Below are 20,226 nucleotides of genomic sequence, written 5' to 3'. Positions count from 1 at the left end.
TCTGACCTGATATGAAGTGTGCATGTTGTTGAAAATTTTGTCACCAAAGTCAAACCAAAGTTGTCTACAACTGGCAGTAGCTGGTATGTGTTAAAATCAACTAGTATTTTTGTGTGTGGCCGTGGTTGAAAGTGACACCTCAAACTTCCCTGTTTAGCATCCAGCTAACACAGTGATGTCACACACACACACACACCATATTAAACCATATTTATAATGAGCTAGCTGATGCAAAATAAAGAAAAGACACAGTTAATGCAATGTCAGATCAAAAAAAACATTTATTGTTAGAATCAGTTCAACACAGAACAGCTAATAAAGATTAAACAAAAGGTCAAAGGTCCGCGGAAAGTTTTGTAGAGAAAAATACAAGATTCGATAGCTTAAGAAAATTACTAAAATGTGATCATCACCATCATCAGGAGAAAAAATAGAAGGCGAAAAACTTACAGTATAAAATGTACAGCCACAAGATTATATATATATATATAATATATATATATATATATTTATATACTGTATATAACATTGCACAAAAAAAGAAAAGAAAAAGGATCCACGCATGAAAACAAAATACACAATATACAACAAGGCACTGTTGAGGAAACCTGCATCTTTGGATGGATCTGCCGCCCGCGGAGCTCCAGTGAAATATCGTAGGAATGGTTCGCCTGGTTCAAAGCGTCCAGCTGAGCAAGTCATTCCCACAACCAGTCACTCTTCACCAGCTCTGCTTGTTTTACAGGATGCTGTTTTAATGAGCGAAAGCTTCTGGACATGTGTAAGTGCTTTGCAGAGAAATGGCAATAACCCCAAGGTTATGCATTAAAAACAAATGTGTAATTCCAGCAGAGGCCGACAACAATCAGAGCGTTGTGGCTGATTAGCAAACAGAAAAGTATTTTACATGTAGGTTTTTTTTGTTGTAGCATTAAGTTTCCTCATTTCTGCATAAATTGAAAATCGAAAAATAAGCATTCAGTTAAAAATGTCAGCTTCATTAGTTCAGAGTTCAATATTTCAGTTTCGTCCGGCTGGTGGTCCGAGCGGGGCTGCAGCTGGACGTCCTGGTTTCGAATGTTCAAATGATTTAAAGAAAGTACAGCTTGAATGGCTTGCAGAGCTGCACGGATTTCACAGCGAACAAATGCATCAGTTTAAAGGGAGAGATCGGGAGTACCTTCCAGAAACGAGTCCCGCTTCAGCTCCAACAGGCACTTGTGAGCTTCACGTCAATCGAAACGAGATGACTGAGCAGAGCTGAGGATTATTTACAGCGAACAGATTATCCTAGAAGTCAAATCCCAGAGTTTCTCAGAGCAGAGGAAAAAGTCTTTGTAGGATTCAGTTTGTCTTCTCTGCCTTTTTTAAAAAAAAAAAATAATAATAATAATAATACATTCGGACAGCAAGAGGGATATTTCTCTTTAAACACACCCACACACTAAAACCCTTTGCAACAACTGTCTCATCCTACGACGACAGTCTTTGTAGCATCAAGAAGAAATGAACAATTTACTTCCAAAACGAGACACATCCATTTAGTTCTTTTAACAGTTTACACAGGACAAATGAAAATAAGGTCGTGTTTAACCTTCAGCTGATTTTCTTTGGCGTGAGAGACAATGAGGAAGTTGAATGTGTTGCGTTTAATAGTTTATGTCCTTGATTTACGTCCGTTTTGTTCCGGTTTCTCTTCTCACTTTTGGGCGGCTTTTAACTTCACAGCTGCCGACCACAACCGGCTTTATAGAACCATCATTTCAGGGTTGTCAAGGACACAATGTGACAGAACAATGAAGCATTTCGAGCACATGCATAATTACAAGGCAAGAACAAAGGAAGTCAAGCGGTGGTAATTATGGAACCGAGAGAGTGCCAATTCAAAAGAACAACCAGGATTTTTAAGATTAGTAGCTGCTGTAAAACAAGGCAAGCCGGCGTCGCTGTACGGTATAACTGAATTTAATTTAAGCTGCTGGCTTGTCTGCATCTCATTACGTCCACCAAAGACACTGTTCACAATACAATTTAATGTCTTCCACGATGGCTTGCAGAAGTTGCAACAAAGTCCAAAATCACCCATAGTTGGCGTCAGTACTGCCTAGTCCACAGCCTACCCCTGCTAGCCTACTGTACTTCAAAATGTTGGCATCTGAGATGAGCACCAGTGACGAGCACCATGATCCGTTGTTGAAACTTTAACCTGGTTTCATCCAACAATGCAAAATCTGGTTCATGTTTGACGTCTCCAGCCCGAAATGGCTGCTGCCCATGGGATGTGTGACGTTTTGGAAACGGGCTGGCTGTAAGAGTAATCTGAGCCAGTTAACATTAAGAGCATCATGGTTTAGTTCCAGCATTCAGAATTCAGAATTCAGGGGGGTGGGGAGTCCGTGAGCAGTGGCCACGCACCAAGCTCCAGCTGCACTCTGGTCAAGTGGCTACATGAAGGGTCAAAGGTCAAAGTTCACCAGGCGCTGCTCTGGCTGCCGTGGCTGCTGACGGACTGACAGTTGCTGTAGCGTTTCTTGACGATCATGCTGATGTAGGCCTTCATTAGCTTGGCAATGTCCATGACCTGCAGGAGGAGAGGATGAAGAGCCGTCAAGTATTTACCCTCGATTAGCTGCATGTTTTTGTCACAACTTTAATCACAACAATTACGGGTTTGCTCACAACCACAAAGTAAATTTTCTGCTGCGTCCTAGTTTACCTCATTCACCAGTGGGTAGAATCTGTTAAAGTTGGACATACCATTTGGGTTTCGAAGAGCAGCTCTCGGCCCTCCACAGCGATCTTGTAGGCGTTGGCCAGGGGAGCCCCGAAGGAAAGAATCTGTTCATACGGGAAAACTTCCAGAGGCCACGGTTCCCCTCGCTTGTACACCGATATGGCCTCGCGGCTTACACCCAACCACAGCTCGGAGGGGAACGTCCCGTCCCGACACTGGATGAAAGAAACGACAAGGGTCTGAGATTTAACAGGAAAAACTTGCTTGGACCAAGGAGATGCTTGTAATCCTTGTAATCCAGTGTTGGTACATGATCCAAAACAACACATATTCCAGTGATGCCCTCACCTCCACGTTGAACAGCGTGGATCCGTATCCCTTCCACTCCTTCACCAGCGCCATGTATTTGACCATGGCCTGTTCCTGGGTCATGCCCTGCAGTTTCTTCCACTTGTCCATCACGCTGGTCCTCACTGCCGCTGCCTCCTCCCTCATCCAGACCTCCAGGCTGTTCTCCTCCTCCAGTTTCTGTCGACTCAGCGAGCCGCTCCTGAAGCTCCGCCTCAGCGTTCCCTCCAGGAAGCTCGACCGCTTCCTCTCCGACGTCCCTGAGCGCTCGGCCACCGAGCCGGAGCCAGAGCTAGAAGTGAACGCCTTGGCCGAGTTCTGCACCCGGGCCCGCAACCGTGCCATGGGGAACACCTGGGACATTTCGGGGACGTTGGCCTGGGAGTTTTGATCACCGAGGAGGTACTGAAGTCTCAGAGCAGCCAGGAACTGAAGAGTCTCCTCTGGGGCTGGATACTGACCACGGATGACCGCTTCATGGGCCTGAAGAGGGGAGAAACATAAAAAAAAAAAATCAGGTTAGCGAGTTAGTGAGATTCGAAAATTTGACATTTTTACTTAAGCCTCAGAACAGTATGTTAAAGAGCAAATACCAGGCTAATAAAAATCTAAGTTTGTAAAATTCCTCAGCTCAACAGAATTAGACAAATCAGATGGTTTCTTCACTGAACATGCTGTTTTCAATCTTTGAAATATGCAGACCAGTTGCACCTTCTGGTCCTGGTATAAGAAAGTTGAAACGCAGCCATCTATTGCACTAGTTCGAATTACACATAAAACAAATGTATAAAGATTAGCGACTTTTCAAAAAAAGTTTTAATAATTGCCAAGAAAAACTAATTATTTTTGAGATTTTGACTCGGATTAAGCCATAATATAGTCACATACAGTTAATACTACAGTTTAATAGCCAAATCCATCGTCAGAAATCCAGAAAACAAAGATTAGATTCAGTCGGTCTGAGAGCTTTTACCTGTTCAAACATGAACGCGAACTCCACGCTGTCTTTGGGCACATTGTCCGTGTCCAGGAAGCAGTAGAGCTTGAAGTAAAACTTCCAGCCGGTGTTGTGTTCGTCTGCGCTCGCTGAAAGCCTGGAAGCAACAGGGTGAGCGTTAATCAAGGTCCCGGATGACAAGCGGTTCTCTCCACACTGAAAACGCTGACTCCGTGAAGCCCTTACCTTTCAAACTTGGCGAGCACATCGGCCACCACGGCGCGGCTCTCGATGGCCTTCTCCGTGGTGTCGTTGTGTTCAAACAGAGCAAACATGTTCCTGCTGTCCTCCATGGCCAGACCCCGGATCAGTTTCTCCACCACCTGACGCACAGATAGAAACCACACTTGAGTTTTGCGAGATTGCAAATCGGAAATGAGAAACATGAAGTTATTAACACAGCTTTTCATAAAAGCCTGGGGTACAGAATCTGCAGCTGCATGGAAATAAAAACCCGATCGCTGTCCTCCCTGCAAACAGGGCTTGCTGAACTATGATGTAACCAATGCTTAACCCCACCTCTCCTGCAGTGGTGTGCGAGTTGATGGTGATCTTGCAGGAGCCTCCCCCGTGGCAGTGAACCGTGGTGCTCATGTCCTGCCGAGCCACGATGGAACGGATCTCCTCCTGGGACGGGACGTTCTCCCTGGCTCGAGTCTTCCTCAGGGAGTCGAGGGCGAAGGCAGCGTAGCGGTCCATCTCTGAGCCGGGGAGTAGCTCCCGAGTCCTTGTGGTGACATGGATTTTATGTTAGTCATGATCATGAGATATTACACCAATGCACCACCAAGAGTGTTTTTCCGGTACTGTGTTCATTTGTCACCTCTTCAGGTGGAACTTGAGGTATCTGAGGATGCTCCTTGTCGGGACGAAGGTGCAGCACATGCAGGTCAGGATCTTCCAGCTGCAGAGGTTCCCGGGACTTCCGGGCTGCGGCGGCCGCGTGGTCTGTTTGACCAGCTGGCAGTAGAGCTCGTCACGCAGCGGTTTGAGCTCCTGGCCGGTCTGCAGGATGCCCTGGATGATGGGCACGGGGTCGGCCACGCCCTCCAGGTGCTGGAGCGAGCTGAACACCTTGAGGGCCTCATCCTGCAGCGTCGTGTAGCTTCGGTTCCTCGCAGCTGCACAGGGGCAAGAGTTTACCTTTTAGTAGTGGACTGTGTTTGTTTTTAGTACTTTACAACATTTATCAATTATCAATTTAATTTCATATATCATGTGTTCTTACTAAGAAACATACTCTGAATTAATATCAATATTTTTTTCTTTATATTTAATTCCTGACATTTTATAATATTCACTGTATTTCACCATGTCACCATGTTGAAGCGAAGTGCACTGACTGAAGTAGATGGTGGAAGATGGTGAATTATTTGCCGTGTTTTTGCTTGGACCAACAAAAAAGACCATGAAATATATTTGGAATTTTATAGACTGACAAAAGTTATCAGAGGAAAGGAGGCGTTTGTAGTTAGCAAAGCTAACTCAGGGTCTAACAGGCAAAAGTCTGGACAACATTCGAATCTGTTCAGCCCATTTCTTGCCAGGTAATTTAAATGTTGATAGCATCAGCTCTTAACCATTTTTATAGTGTAATGATAATAATATACTTCATATCAAGCTACCACATGTGGCATTATCGATCTCGGTTAACTTCGCTAACCACCAGCGCCCCTTTTCCTCTGATAAGTTTTGTCAGTCTATAAAATTCCAAATGTTTTTTGCCGTCTGTCTGGTCGGTCCAGCCAAAAACACGGTAATAATTCACCATTTTCCATGATCTACTTCAGTCAGTGCACTTGAGGATTTATGCCGCGTTGATGAGTCGCAGTAAAAATCCTCTATTACATGCTCTTCTACGTTTTTAGAACAAGATAACATGCGGTGCAGTACAAGATCGATATGGAGTTTAGTCATTATTAAAGGTAAAAGCACCAAGTTCTGTGTTTTTTTTCTGTGACTCACTGCTGAGGTGGATGTCTCCGTAGGGCAGCGGCAGCAGTGGCGAGTGCAGCGGGTGGTGGCTGTAGCGAAGGATGGGGTTCCTCTTGTAAATCTGCTCCACCACCTCTGAGTTCAGGCAGTTCTCCTGCAGAGGGCAAAGGGGAAGCTGGTCTTCAAACGAGCACAGACGTTGTTTTTTATTTATTTTTTTTGTCTGTTTCACACCGAGACGTTTCCTACCTTGATGTCCTGGATGAGCTGCTGGGTCGGCGTATCGATGGGAGCTTTGGTGTCGATGACGTTCTGGATGGAGTTGGCCCAACGCGTGGCCTCGTTCAGCAGCTTACAGTAGAGACGGTACGAGTGTTTGCGGCCGTACACGATCACGTTCCAGTATCCTGTAAGGAGGACGACAAGAGAAGCCCGAAGGAATGAGCATCGCTCACCTACTTTAATCCCAAATCGCTGCCCCTTTCATTTCCTCACCCGTCTCTTTGAAGACTTTTTCATCTGGTTGAACCACCGAGCACAAGCTGTTCAGCACCAGGGTCCCCAGCTTCAGGGCGTTACGCTCTGAGCTCTTGTAGTAGTCCAGGGAATTGTGGGTGAGCAGGAACCAGCGCTTCTTCAGCTTCAGAGAAGCTCTGGTGCTGTTCTTCATCTCTTTATGCAACCAGCCTGGTTTAGGATTAAAAAAAAATACACATACATTTGATTAATTAGCTTTTTTTTGTTTGTTTTTTAGGTGAATAAATTGTCAGCCTAGGAAAGAGGAGCAGATGGTTGCGTTGTCACCTCGGATGATGAACTCCTGTCCGTCGACGCGGGTGTCGCCCTTGGAGCGCTGCAGCAGGGTGATCCAGTGGTGCATCTCCTCGGGGGTGTCGGCGTTGCAGTGCAGCACACGGTTCGCTGTGATCATGACGAATGAGTTGGGCCTGTTCAGAAATACACTGATTAAATACAAATGCTGATCTCCTCGTCATCTGGTTGCCTTCAGGGGAATAAAAGAAATCAAACAAGAACAGATTCTGAGGCCACTACTTAAAACTGGTCCCGGTAGCAGGATATCATGAGGAAGAAAACAGAATGGGCTGCGACTTTTAGGGATTCTAAACCAATTTATTAATCTGCATTGTTCTTTGCAGAATGGAGCAGCTGAAACCAAACGGGACAAAGAAAAGAAGTGGCATTTGTTGCTTCTTTCATTTGGGTCTTGCATAAAGGAAAAACCCAGATACGTGACGTGAGATGCGAAGCCTCACCTCTCTGGATTATCTGAGGCGCAAACCGAATCGATCATCCCCACATCCAACGTTCCCTGAAGAGACACGGCGAGAAAAAGGGCGAGATTCAGTCACGGTAAAAAGGCACAAGAACGAAATCATGCGGCACACGTCTCTACACGTCTACGTAAAACAGAAAAGATATTAATATGTTAAAGCAACATTATCATCATGATCTGAGAGTGAACTGAATGAGGTAGAAGATTCATTCATAAGCCCTGCATACTGTACTCACCACAGCATTCTGAGGGTTGGCCTGCTCGTCGTGCATCTCTCTGATCTCCTGTTCCGTGGAGCCGTGGACCTGGCTCAGCACGCTGAACCACTGACTGTAACCATAGAAACATCATCATCATCATCATCATCGTAATTATCAGCATCAGCTTCATCATCTGCTCTGGGACCTGAACTGTTTCCTCTGGTGTGTTCTGTCCAGAATTAAATTGAGATAGGTCAACGTTTCAGATGTTAATTTGCTTTTGTTCTCCAGTGGAAGATTCATGTCTAAAGAGCCGTGCACCTTGTTCCACGGGATGATAAACGTACTGTTGTGTGAGGGAATAAAGCCGGAGTGAAGGTGACTCTGTGTCGGGGCTGATGTTGGCTCATGCTGAGAGGGAAGCTGCCTTTTTAAACCTGCTGCCAACACACGAACAAACGCACACAAACACTGTGTTTCCATCTCTATCGGAGGACAGAGCGACTGGGATTCATTTAATAGAAACCAACTCTAACCCTAAACCCAGCCCCAAAGTAAAGAATAATACACAGTAATGGTTTCAATCAGTCTTTTTCTTTCTACTTGTTTTTATGTCCCATGTGTGACGTGAGTAATGGAGTTGTACGCGCATGTTTGTCATGCTGTCAAGACACGGGGGAAGTCGGCCGACCCTCCGAGAGGAAATCAATGTGTTGCCAGGGGTAACCGCCTCCTATCGACCCAACGGCGACGGCAGCTCCCGGTTCCTTATACCGCGCTGGTATAAGGACTGAGACGGATTCGAAGCCAGACACACAACACACCTGGCGTCCTCGGCAGACTCGGCGATCAGGTGGTAGGTCCTCTCTGGCATCACTATGTCGATGCCGTTCTCCTTACAGGTGTTGTCAATGATTTCTCTGCAGATCACAGAAAAAACGTCAAATTAAAATAAATATTATCATTTACTAGAACGCAGTGGGAAACAAAATGAAATGTTAAGCTGCCTGTAGTGATTAGGGATGGAAAGCTGGTGCAATTCATCGATATCATTAGCCTTCATGCTCATCGTTTCCTCTAATCGACACTTTTCATGCCGAATCTTTACCTCCCAGTCCAGAAGGTGGCAGTAATGCACCTAAAAGTTGTTTGCCAACCGCCATAAAATGAAACGTCATTTACCAAAACCACAAACCTACTTTTTCTAGAAGATTCACAGGAGGAGCTGATAAGGCAACTGATAAATGCATCGGTATCAATAAACTCAATAAACCGTGAGTTCTTACTTGGCATTGTGCATGTCCAGCACGCCCTTCATCTTGTCCTCACCGTCGTTCTCAAAGTACATGAGCTTGCTCTGCCGCAGCACGAACCAGCGGCGCTTCCAGTTGCGGCGGGACAACGTGGACGAGCCCCCTCCCTTCTTGTGCAGCCAGCCCTGCTTCAGAGCCTCCTGCTTGGCCCTGAACCACAGGAACGTCTCGTCCTTCAGGACGCACCAGCGCCGCTTCCACGTGTTCATCAGGCCGCCTGCAGCGGGAAGCGAAGGAAGTTACAGGTAATTCAAGAAACTAGCTTTAACGGTTGCTCCGTGTCTTAAACAACTGTGCACGGCCTAAGCTCTGAGCTACCTTTGATGAAGAGGAAGCTGTGGAAGTACGGGAGCGTGACGCAGCTGTAGACTGAGTCCCGGCGATACGACAACTCGTCATCGGTGTCAAACCTGTCAAAGTCGTCTTCGCTGTCCTCAAACTGGAAAAGAAGAGTGAGAAGTTGGGACTAAACATCAGCACCAAGACCTTTTCCTTGTACTCGTCATTGACGTATGTGCTGGAGACAGAACCGAGATCACGCTCACCGATGACTGAGCCCCCTCGGAGCTGAAGCGGTAAGCCCCCGAGCTGTTGTAGGTGCCGACAGAGCCGCGGTAATCTGGAGACCACTGTCCGCTGCGAGGGTTGGAAAAGGCCATGCTGCCACTGGACACGATGGCGCCCTCGTCGTAGTCATCCTGGTCGTAGTCCGAGTCCTCATCCGGAGGTATGAGCTCCACCAGGTCGTCGGACTGAGCTTCGGACGAAGCCTGGGGACGGCAGAAGACCGAGTCCCCGCTGGACGAGGCGCTGTGGCAGGCCACGGGCACCGGCGGTAAAGGCAGCGGCTGGTGAAGCAGGGTGGAGGGTGGCAGCGGCGGGATGACGCCGTCGTTGGCGTACGGGTCTTCTTCGGAGGAGTCGTCGCTCGTTCTGATGCCGCTTGTCCGCTGGCCGTCCGAGTGGCCGTGCTCGCTCGGGTTCGGGGAGTCTTTGAAGGCCTCTTCGTCAGCCCCGAAGCCTTCGTCGACCTCTTCCTCGTCGCTGCCTCTCCTCCGTCCGGTCTCCTTCTCCTCCCCTTCGCCTCCTCCCAACGAGCTCTCGATGTTCCTCACACACTCGTCGATCTCGTCAAAGTTCAGGGAGTCGAGGAACTGCTGCGCCGCCTTGCAGGCTTCGTCCTCCAGCCGCCGGAGCTCCTGGTCTCGGAGGAGCTGCAGGCGGTTGAGCGAGGCCTCGGTCAGAGAGAGCTCCTGACGCTCCTTCTGCCTCTGCAGAGCCTGGATCTCCCGCTCCAGCCGGAGGATCTCCTCCACCTGAGAGGCCTCGTGAGGAATGATGGCTTCCTCCTCCTCGGACGCCTCGTCGAAGGCTTCCGCTGAGGGCAGCTCCTCCGGGGCGTCCGGTGACGGTGCAGCAGCAGCTGCTCCTGCTGACTGAGACTCAGCCAAAACCAGAGACGCCAGCTCCTCAGCACAACGCAGCTCATCCAGCCTTCTGGCTTCCTCAGCCTGAGGACACACAGAACATGAGACTCTCTGAAGAACCCAAAACCATCTGAGATCTACAGACCTTTAGGCAGAATATAGAATAACTGTCTCCCTTACACCTTTAAAATGTCATGAATTATCAGGAGAATATGTAGGACCAGTATAAAAATCTGTGGATTATTTCAACTTGAAACTGAAACAAGTGGATTTATAATAATAAATAATAATATAATACTAACAATAATAACACATTTAGGGGCTTTAGTTCATACTATGGAAAAAAAGCCAAAAGCAAATATAAAAGACACATTCAACAGGTACAAGGAGGAAAATAGTTGTATTAACGCTGGATGAATATTGCACATATTGATATTACTTATCATATACAATAGTAAATCTTGTAAATATATGTATGGCTATAATATATATGTCTATAAATATTATTTGTCAATAATGAGAGTGACCAATTATCGTATATTACATATTAAATCCACTGGTTATTAATATGCTTATGTATTTGTATGTTGTAATATACTGTATTTATAGTGGTAAAAGTATAATTTATTAATAACTGGCATCATATTGATGATGTATATGGTATAATTATATACTGTTGGCCTTTACTGGTGCAGCTGATTATATATGATTATATATGATGCATTCTGCATATTAAATTCATTCATTATATAAAGGGACATGCAGTATTAAAATGAATCATAGGGTGAATAAGTTTAAACTCGTTTTCAAACTGATCTTAATATATTGAGAATGAGAATATAAATTAAGACATAACTGAGACGCCTCCTTTTGTGCATAATGTGATCCATCCAAACACGCCTATAGACACAGACTCTTCAGTCGTCGTAGGAGTCGTGTGCAAATAATTCACCGTCTTCCATTCAAACCAGTTCATCTGTTTTCTGTTTACTCTCTTTACCTCTCTGGTGAGTCTCTCCGCCTCCAGCCTCCGTCTCTCCCTGCACAGACACAAAACACACAGACATCAGCTGATCGAATAAACAGTTAAGATTTACTTAAACACAAAACCTGTGTTTCCAGAGAATATGTCGTCTAGAAGGTGATGAACGAAAGAAACACAGGAGGTAAAATACCAGGATTAATGAAGTGGTATTATTCTCATTATAAAACTCACCTCTCCAACTCCTCCTCCATCTTCCTGCGGCGCTCCTCCTCCTCCCTCCTCCTCCTCCTCTCTTCCAGCAGACGTCCGTAAGCCCGGCGGGCCAGCTGCCCCCGCACACGTTTCTGGAAGGTGAGCGCTGCCCAGCGGAGCAGCAGGAACTTCCTCCGCCAGTAGAAGGCCCGGTAGTTCTTCTGAATGACCACGATGCACTGCAGCAGCCTCCTGTACTGCTTCCTGCACGAGGCACAAACGCAGCGAATCAGTCGTTTCTTAGCAAATGTGGTTTTCTAAGAAGCCCTTTGATATTGTCGCATTGCTTTGAACGCTGAGACGCACCTGGCCACGTAGCCCATGATGTGAGCCTGGATGGTCATGGCCGCTTTCAGCACCTCCACCTCCCTCTGCTTCTCCAGGCGATGCTCCAGAGACTCCCGGAGGAAGATCTGAGGAAGAGCGGAGGATGTAAGGTCATCAGGGATGGTTTCCTCAGGCTTTTGAGTTAACAGTGTTTAGCTCGTCTGTACAGGATGTTCTGTTTTCCTTTCTCTTGTCGTCCACTAAAATAAAGACTACATGAGTTTTATATTATTGAATGCAATTGAATGCAATATTTTTGCATTCAATTTCATGAGTCCAAGACGTTTGTAAAAATGTCCTCGTTCTCTGGTTACTGCTGGTTTAACACCTTTATGTAAATATATAAATATGGAGGATTTATCTCAGGGCTGATGTCCATCCATAGTCCTCACATTAAATCAAAGACATAAATACAATAAATAGCAGTTAAGACAATGACATGTGTATAAAAAAGAAAGAAAACAAACAATACTCGGCAGCAGTTGTTCAATAAATTACAGTTAAATTCACTAAAGAAATAAGGGTCTGATAAACATTTAATTCATGATGCTTCAGTATCAATCAAGAGTCTGGAAATATTTACTATGATGTGAAAAAGTGAAGACAGTGAAATACAGACATGTCCGTCTGCATCAGATTGGCCTCTACTTTATCTGGTGGAAATTTATTTATGTATATTTACTTCTCCGTGTCCATTGCTCCCCAGCTAATGTTTTTTCTTTCTGCAGGAATAAACAGGCGAAGTAAAAACTGCCTCCTTGTGTTTGACACACGCTGGAATGTGTTTGACTCCCGGCTTCTGCTTAACGCAGCACATTCATTACTGCATTACACGCACGCTATGAATAAAAGATCCGCGCAGAATTAAACCGGCACAAGCCTGTTCCTTTTCCTTGTACCATCACCGTTTAACAGGCTCTCCCTGCCAGGGGAAGGACCGGGACGAACAAAGCGGGGCCCGACCCTAAATCAAATCCAGATCCTCCTCTGCTTTTGTTCAGACTGCAGATTACTGCGGCCAGAGGAGTCGGCTACATTTCTCCGTCAAAGGCAGGATCTGAGGGGCACTTAGTGCAGCTGCGTACTGTAGGATGCCGAGCTGTCGTTCATTGACAGAGAAACCGGGGGCCGCTGGGGGGCCGCCGGGGGCCGCCAGGCGTTAATCCGATTAGGGAGGGAGGAAAATGAGATGTGGGATGTGGTCTCGGGCGACTGAGACGGTGGGGAAATATCACAGTGCTGTGGGGGGTAAGAGTAGAGATTCTCCTGTTGAATGATGTGTGTGTGTGTGTGTGTGTGTGTGTGTGTGTGTGTGTGTGTGTGTGTGTGTGTGTGTGTGTGTGTGTGTTGGCTCAGTGCCAGAACTCAATCCTCAGCAGTGAAGCCTTAATGAGATTTTCAGGAGGAAATGTGAACTCGTTGCAGTGATCTGGACGTCACTTATGAGCCGGCTAATTAACGAGGAAACATGCCTTACATGCCCGAGCAGGTGCACAAACAAACACTTGCGCAGCGTTTTCTTCAAGAGGCCTGAAAGCAGACAAAGACGACCCAATCAAACCCAATCGAACCCAATCAAACCCAATTAAACCCAATCAAACCCAATCAAACAAGTGAAACTGAAATATTGCAAAGCAACTCGCACAAGGGCTCAACTGGGATTTGAACCGAGCATTGACTTATATAAATCTCCAGTTCCGTGCACTGACACTTAAACATTCATCAGCTTTATAGTAACTACGTAAAATGACTGAAACCTTGAAAAAAATATAATTGTAGTGTATTTCAGTGTTTTATTTTGGCCCAAGTCCCGCCCACTAACCTGGAGGAGGTGGAGCTTACGACCTGTGCTGCAGCCTCCAGACACCAGGGGGAGCTCTACTCACTCTGGCCTCACTATTAAGGAGCTGATGTTTGAAACCATGGATTTTCTTTCCCATTCGATAACGTGTAAAATTCAGACTAGTATCGGCGACATTGATCCGTTACCGATACACCCTTCCTTCCTTCCTTCCTTCCTTCCTTGCTTTCTTCCTTCCTTCCCTTTCTTTTAGATTTCACTGGTAGAATTCATGATGTTGGTCCATCATTGAGGTTAAAGTCGAGGTTTAAACATGTTTTTCTTTCTCTAACTGCCCACTAGGGTTTATAAGAACTCATCCAGGTCCAGTTGATCTTGTTTCAGCCTAGCTTTGGTTCTACCAGGACCTGAATGACTGAGAACCTTCACAGATCGACCACAGAAGCTGAGGCTCTGAGTGAATCTGATTCGTGGCTGAAGTGAAATCAGTCACAGAAATGATGCAAAGTGAGACACGAGCGTACGAACCACGAAACACACTCCGTCCCCTCGCGTCATTAAACAACTTCGAACAGTCTCAAACAGTGCAGCCTCGTGCACGGGCGCACGCATTAGCATCCCAATGAACTGAACGGCTAATCCCTTTTAATCATTACTATGCTAATTAGCGCAACAAAAGCCTCGCTAAGCCTCGCGCCTTTTGGATTCTTGCTGCTGTTTGGGGGCCTTCAGGTCAGGCCCGTGGAGAGAACAGGGCCCCGGGAGGAGGCAAGAAGAGCCGCATCACTTCCAGGAAATTAACTTTGAGGCAGTAAAAAAAAAAAAAAAAAAGAGGACATGTGTCGACTGAAAGGAGCTGCAGGCCGCCGCGATGTAAATCTCAGCAGCGAGAGGCAGCGGGACAAAGTGGACGAATCCCTCGGAGGGAGATAGAATTGATTTAACGGTTTACAGTGACGGCAGCTGGGCTTCAGAGGAAAAAGAATGATGACAGTGGACGCTGCCCCGGTTAGAGGACTAAAGAGGGCCGCCAGGTGTCTGGAGCAAGAAGAAACACATCTAAGACGACTTCCCCCATAACACGTGACTGTGGGGATGCATTTAACATCTGGTAAGTGTTAAATGCATCTTCTGAGGTGTTGTTTTATGAGATGCTCCAAGCATCAAAAAGAGGCACATGATGTTGGATCTTGAAGTATAAAGGAAAGCGTCCATATGCACGTGTGACAGTTTGCTTGATGAATGTTCATGTTGGTTTCAATATTCATTCTGTGTCATTTGAAAACGTTAAAACCTACGGTGTGAGTTCGATCACCGTAAACTGTCCATGTTTCGCTCCTGCGGCTAATGCTAACGGCTAAACGAGGCTCCTCATCAATAGTACGGAACTGGTTCAGATATCACAAGATGGATGTGGAACACACTTGTCCCAAACATGCAACATTGATAGTTTATGCTGCGGTTAAACCCATCGTGACGTCGCCCGTTGGATTCTGAACCTCGGAAATGAACCCTGAAGTGGGCGGAGCCTGCGGTCGCCATGTTGGATGACCTTCACTCCGCCCACACTCAGATATTCCAAAAGTGGAGATCGTGTTGGACATTTGGACCTGCCCACCCAACCCTCTGCTAGCAGTTAGCTCAGGCTAACACCTGTCACGCCCTTAATTATGCAGAATTTTAAACATGAGTTAGAAAAACATTCACCCCCTGTACAGTTGTCATGAATAGTGAAACCATTACGTACTATTGTACCAGGCTGTAAACATGCTTAATAATGCTGTAAAGTTGGGCTTTTTAACATGGGCGTCTATGGGGATTTACTCCCTGTTGAAGCCTCTAGTGGCCACTTGATGAACTGCAGTTTTTTTGTATTTCTGCAATGGCTTCGTCGCTCAGACCTACACAATGACTAAGGATAGAAACACGATAAATTCATTCCACCACCTGAAGAACAAGCACAAGCTGGAGTAGAGCGAGGAAACGAGTCAGGAGGAAAGAAAGCAGCCACAGCCTCCGGTAAATTAGAGGGATTTCTGGGGACAGTCCACGGTTTGGACAACCTACCTGTCCCCCGGCTAAAGCTGACCTCGACTTTATGAACGAGGAAAAAAAATGTCGCGCGGAGACTAGAATTTTTACGGTAGCTGACATCACAGACAAAGCAGTTTAAATATGTTTAAATATGAATTGTCCCTGTTTCTTCATCTCATCTTGATAACATTTAATTCTTTTTATCTCTGAGCTGTAAATGTCCCTGGATTTAAGTTTAGAAATCTGCTCACTTTATGGTAAATAATAATAATAATAATTTAAAAAATCCATACGAGAGCTTCCTCCTTAAACCTGTAGTTAAGCAGCTTATTTGACTATAAATAAAACATGGATTGGAATTAGAATATTTTTATCGTTGTGGCCAGAATAGTGGAATTTTTTGACGTGGATTCACCTCAGTGAAGCCACTTTGTTGGGCTATTGTTGGTCCGGGACAGACACAGTAGCACTACTCATCCGTCCACACTTATCGTCCACTGCTGTCACATGGTCACGCTGTGATCAGGGATCCGTGCCCCCCCCCCATCTGTCATCTGTCATTTCCCCACACAAACACACACACACACACACAGTTACTCACACACACAGTTACACACACACACTGGCAGTTGCTTCGTTCTTCCTGACCCGGTGCAGTGGAAGCAGGGAGCTGACAGAGCGACGGGATGAAGACTGGATCCAATAACTGTTGGATTCCAACGCTTCAGCAGCTCCGGACCTCAATTATTCATGATCGCACAAACACAGGTAGAGGACACGGCTGCAACACACATGAAGCCAGACTGAGCCCTGAGGGGGAGCCGGCCAAAATAGATTGGCGTGCATATATGGCATCCAATAAAAATTCCGGAGAACGCGGATGAGCCGGTGTGAGCCGGAGGCGGAAAGAAACGGAGCAGGATTCAGGGGCTCAAGCTTTGACAGGAAAAAGTCAATTATCTTGCAGAGACCTGAGCAGAATGGATATATTTCGCTCCTAATAGACAAGAAATGCAAATCCAGTGGGATAAGGCCTGTGAGGAGAAGAGTCTTCAGTCTTCACATCTATAAATTTGACAATTTGAAACCGTTGTGCACGGGATCTGTGCAAGGTCTGAGCCCCGAAGGTTTCATTGTGAGTCAAATTCAATTAAATAAAAAGAAGAAAAGCTCTTTTTTTTCTGGATACCTTGGTCTTGCCGAGCTGCCACTCTGCACTTGTGCTGTCATAGAGGTGCAGCAGCTGCATGCAGCGCCCCCTGGGGTCATCTGGTGGCGACACACCTCGCATCAGCACCTTGTACCTTAAAGAAGAAGAAGAAGAAAGTGATTTTTACAGATTTCCAGGTATATCCGAAAAGCACGCTGGATGAAGGGCGGCCCTAAACGCTCCCATTTTTAGATTCTTTTTATGTGACAGCTGTGTCCAAACCGCACAATCAACACACCTGGAGCAGAAGTCCTGGAAGGTTCTCCGGACGGGGAAGCCAGTGCGTCGAATCTTGACCGTCTCCAACATGCCAGAATATCTGAGCTGGTTCAGGACCACGGTCTGGTCAAACTGGTCAGGCATCTAGGACGGAAGAACAACAGAGCCTGTGTTTATGGAACGTTCACGTCAGGTCACACACACAAAAAAACTAAATGTGAACGTGAACCTTCAACAGAGTATTTTAGCATCATGTCTGTCCCATCAAAAAAACACATCCAGCAAACACTTAGATATTAGTTTTTCACAGCTGTTGCAACTGATTTTTGATTCTCACTTGATTCAAACATTTGCAACATTAAAAAATACTATACTATCTACTATGGTTGTTGAATGCTCCTGGAGTCTAAAGACAACGGAATAGTTCTCCAACTGACCAGAAGCATTTTGTTGTCAACAAATTCAACATTAAGCCCCGCCCACAAATAAAAGGTGCATGACAGTTTGAAACAGACTGTGTTAAGTTGTTAACAGCATCATGCAAATGTTGAATCCAGTTTCACTTTATTCCAGTTAATTATCAGTTACGTAACTTTATTTCTCTGTTCACTTGATTCATGCAACGTTTTTGTGTTGAGTTTTATTTTGTGAATTTAAGCACATTTTGTTACACTTTTATTACATAAGATATTATATAACACATATCAGAGTTGAGCCGAGCTATTGATTTCTGTCTGGAAGCTGAAACAATCAATACCTGATATAACCACTGGTTCACACAGAGCAACATCATCATCCCACTGAACTCATGTCTGACTCCTCCTGACGTTCTTGTAGTTTTTCTGGACTTTTTGGACTTGCAGCTAAAAGGAGCTAAAATGTTATTCTTTTAATGACCCTTCAGTCGCTTCCAGCGCCAAAAACAATCCAACGACGTCGTGTGACGTCTGCAGCGAAAACCACATGGAAGCTGAATCCCTTTAAACTCGCACACATCGCTCTGCACGCCAACGCATTCACAACTCTGAACCCTGACAGCGAAATACGTACGACACCAAATCAAACCTCCCTCATAAAAACACACTTGGCACTGAGATACCATTATTACTTACAGAAGTGCATTGAGTGAAAGCCATTTTCTTGGGGACCCTGTAACCTCAGTGGGCGTAGGGGACGGGGGGGGCTCCTAATCAGAGGGTGCTTTCATACTCGGTCGTAATGCCCCCTTTTATTCAGAGCCCGTCTCCCCTGATCGCCCGCCGGTGTCCCATTTGAGCCTCCGAGATGAAGGGAGGCCAATTCACCAGCAGATCTTGACTGGGTGACTGAATGGCGGCCTTTAGCCGCCACCGGCCGCAGAGGACGGCTCATTAGCATAACTCACATTTGCATGCGGCCGAGCTGCAGCGGCACAAAGCTGAGCGGTGTCACGAAGGTCGCCCTCTGCCTCCTGCCTTTCTCTGACGCTTGTTTTCTAGCGCTATCGTTTCCTCTTTCTTGGACGCCTCGGACATGTCAACCAGCGCTCTTTTTGGTTTTTTTTTTTTTTTTTAGGGGGAAGGGGGGCTTCTCCTCCTTTTCTTTTTCTTTACACTTTATAGAGTTGCCAGAACATCTTGGCGAATGAAACGGCTCATCCTTCCCTTTTTGTCCCGAGACTCGGTTTGAAGAAGTTTCACGTCAGTGGCATCAAAAGCCTGCAGCCTGCACAGACAGTTACTTTTCTTTACTTTTAGAAAGGTTCACTTTGTCCTTTATATTCAGTATTTTTAGTGGGAAGGAGGAAACTTGACAGGTCTCACAGAGAATAATACCCTTTGACTTTTAATATGAATACAGACTTTAGGCCTCACAAATAGATGTATCTCTTTTATTCGTTTAGTTCCAGTGAAGTGGGGAAAGAACACTGACGGTGCTTTAGTCACGTCTTAAGTCTGAGCCGTGGTTCAACAGTGACGTAAATCAAGCATCCAGAGGTCGACGGACCATCTCAGGCCCGCGACAACAATAGCCTGGAGGGTAAACTCTGGGAGTCTTTCCCAGCCCGGCTTCCTTTGCTAAAAGGACTCGAGGCATTCAGCGGCACAAATGGGGGGGTGTGGCAGTCTGCTCCCGAGGGGGTTGGGAACCTGAGGGGGGTGAAAAAGGCAAACACGGAAGGATAACCAAACTGAAGGGTTCATCTCCCAGCTCCTTCAAGAAGGAGAGGGAGAAAAGCTTCGAGTCAAACAAAGAAGCGCTGGTTCATCAGACTCTGATATTTACAGCCACTGATTCTCATCTTAAAACCAGAAAGTAACGAAGGAGGCTTTGAAGAGAAATCCAGCCTTCCATAATGTAAAGCTTTGACTTAACCCATGTGAGAATGACAAAGTCTTTATCAAAGTCGTATCTCATTCTTATATTGTATCATATCATTTGATTTCATATTGTATCATTTCATATCGTATCATATTACACTTCAATTCATCTATCATTATTTCATAATGTACTTTATTCCATCATATATTATATCTTATTATCTTTTATTCTATTGTAAATTATCGGTATTTTATTTCATATTGTATATCATATATATTGTATCACTCATATCGTATCATATCATATGGTTTTATTTCATATTGTAACATTTCTTATCGTATCGTTTTATTTCATGAGTGAGCCTGCAGACAAATTACTTTAAAAACATAAACTATGCAATGCATGCATGTTTAAAAAACATCGCCCTCTTACGCCCTCTGCTGTTTAAAAAGGACATCGCTCTTTCATCATTTCAGCTGATTTGAATCGTCACACATTTGTGTTCATTTTTAACTGTCTCATAATTCATTGTTACATCTCTAGCTTCATTTCATTTCATACTGTACTGTTGCGTAACCTACCTGTACCATATCATATCATATCGTATCGTATCGTATCGTATCGTATCGTATCGTATCGTATCGTATCGTATCAAATCGTAACGTATCGTATCGTATCGTATCGTATCGTATCGTATCAAATCGTAACGTATCGTATCGTATCGTATCGTATCGTATCGTATCGTATCGTATCGTATCGCATCGTATCGTATCGTATCGTATTGTATCTTTATTAGGTTGTAGCTTCATTGGCGCAGAGTGCTAATGAGCAATAGCTGCACATTTCATT

At 45.5% G+C, this 20,226-nt stretch overlaps 1 protein-coding gene across 1 annotated transcript in view; it reads right to left on the bottom strand.

Moving 5' to 3' along the window:
* Positions 1–263: 263 nt before the first annotated feature.
* Positions 264–20,226, bottom strand: part of myo10 (myosin X) — a 106,319-nt gene continuing 86,356 nt past the window's right edge. The window contains exons 20-41 of the mRNA XM_047589775.1: positions 17,096–17,220; positions 16,837–16,951; positions 11,792–11,898; positions 11,465–11,689; positions 11,249–11,288; positions 9,367–10,332; positions 9,140–9,260; positions 8,795–9,038; positions 8,333–8,428; positions 7,545–7,638; positions 7,289–7,344; positions 6,819–6,961; positions 6,510–6,701; positions 6,264–6,421; positions 6,045–6,168; positions 4,903–5,200; positions 4,599–4,806; positions 4,266–4,402; positions 4,056–4,176; positions 3,083–3,565; positions 2,758–2,949; positions 264–2,581 (exon numbers count right to left, since the gene is read on the bottom strand). Of these exons, the coding sequence (XP_047445731.1) occupies positions 2,471–2,581; positions 2,758–2,949; positions 3,083–3,565; positions 4,056–4,176; positions 4,266–4,402; positions 4,599–4,806; positions 4,903–5,200; positions 6,045–6,168; positions 6,264–6,421; positions 6,510–6,701; positions 6,819–6,961; positions 7,289–7,344; positions 7,545–7,638; positions 8,333–8,428; positions 8,795–9,038; positions 9,140–9,260; positions 9,367–10,332; positions 11,249–11,288; positions 11,465–11,689; positions 11,792–11,898; positions 16,837–16,951; positions 17,096–17,220 (4,356 nt within the window). The 3' untranslated portion in view covers positions 264–2,470. The remainder of the gene's footprint in view (positions 2,582–2,757; positions 2,950–3,082; positions 3,566–4,055; positions 4,177–4,265; positions 4,403–4,598; positions 4,807–4,902; positions 5,201–6,044; positions 6,169–6,263; positions 6,422–6,509; positions 6,702–6,818; positions 6,962–7,288; positions 7,345–7,544; positions 7,639–8,332; positions 8,429–8,794; positions 9,039–9,139; positions 9,261–9,366; positions 10,333–11,248; positions 11,289–11,464; positions 11,690–11,791; positions 11,899–16,836; positions 16,952–17,095; positions 17,221–20,226) is intronic.

Source organism: Mugil cephalus, chromosome 7 (genome assembly GCF_022458985.1).
Source record: "Mugil cephalus isolate CIBA_MC_2020 chromosome 7, CIBA_Mcephalus_1.1, whole genome shotgun sequence".
Taxonomy (NCBI): Eukaryota; Metazoa; Chordata; class Actinopteri; order Mugiliformes; family Mugilidae; genus Mugil; species Mugil cephalus.
The sequence above is the reverse complement of the archived record's forward strand: the minus strand, read 5'-3'. Positions and strand labels throughout refer to the sequence as shown.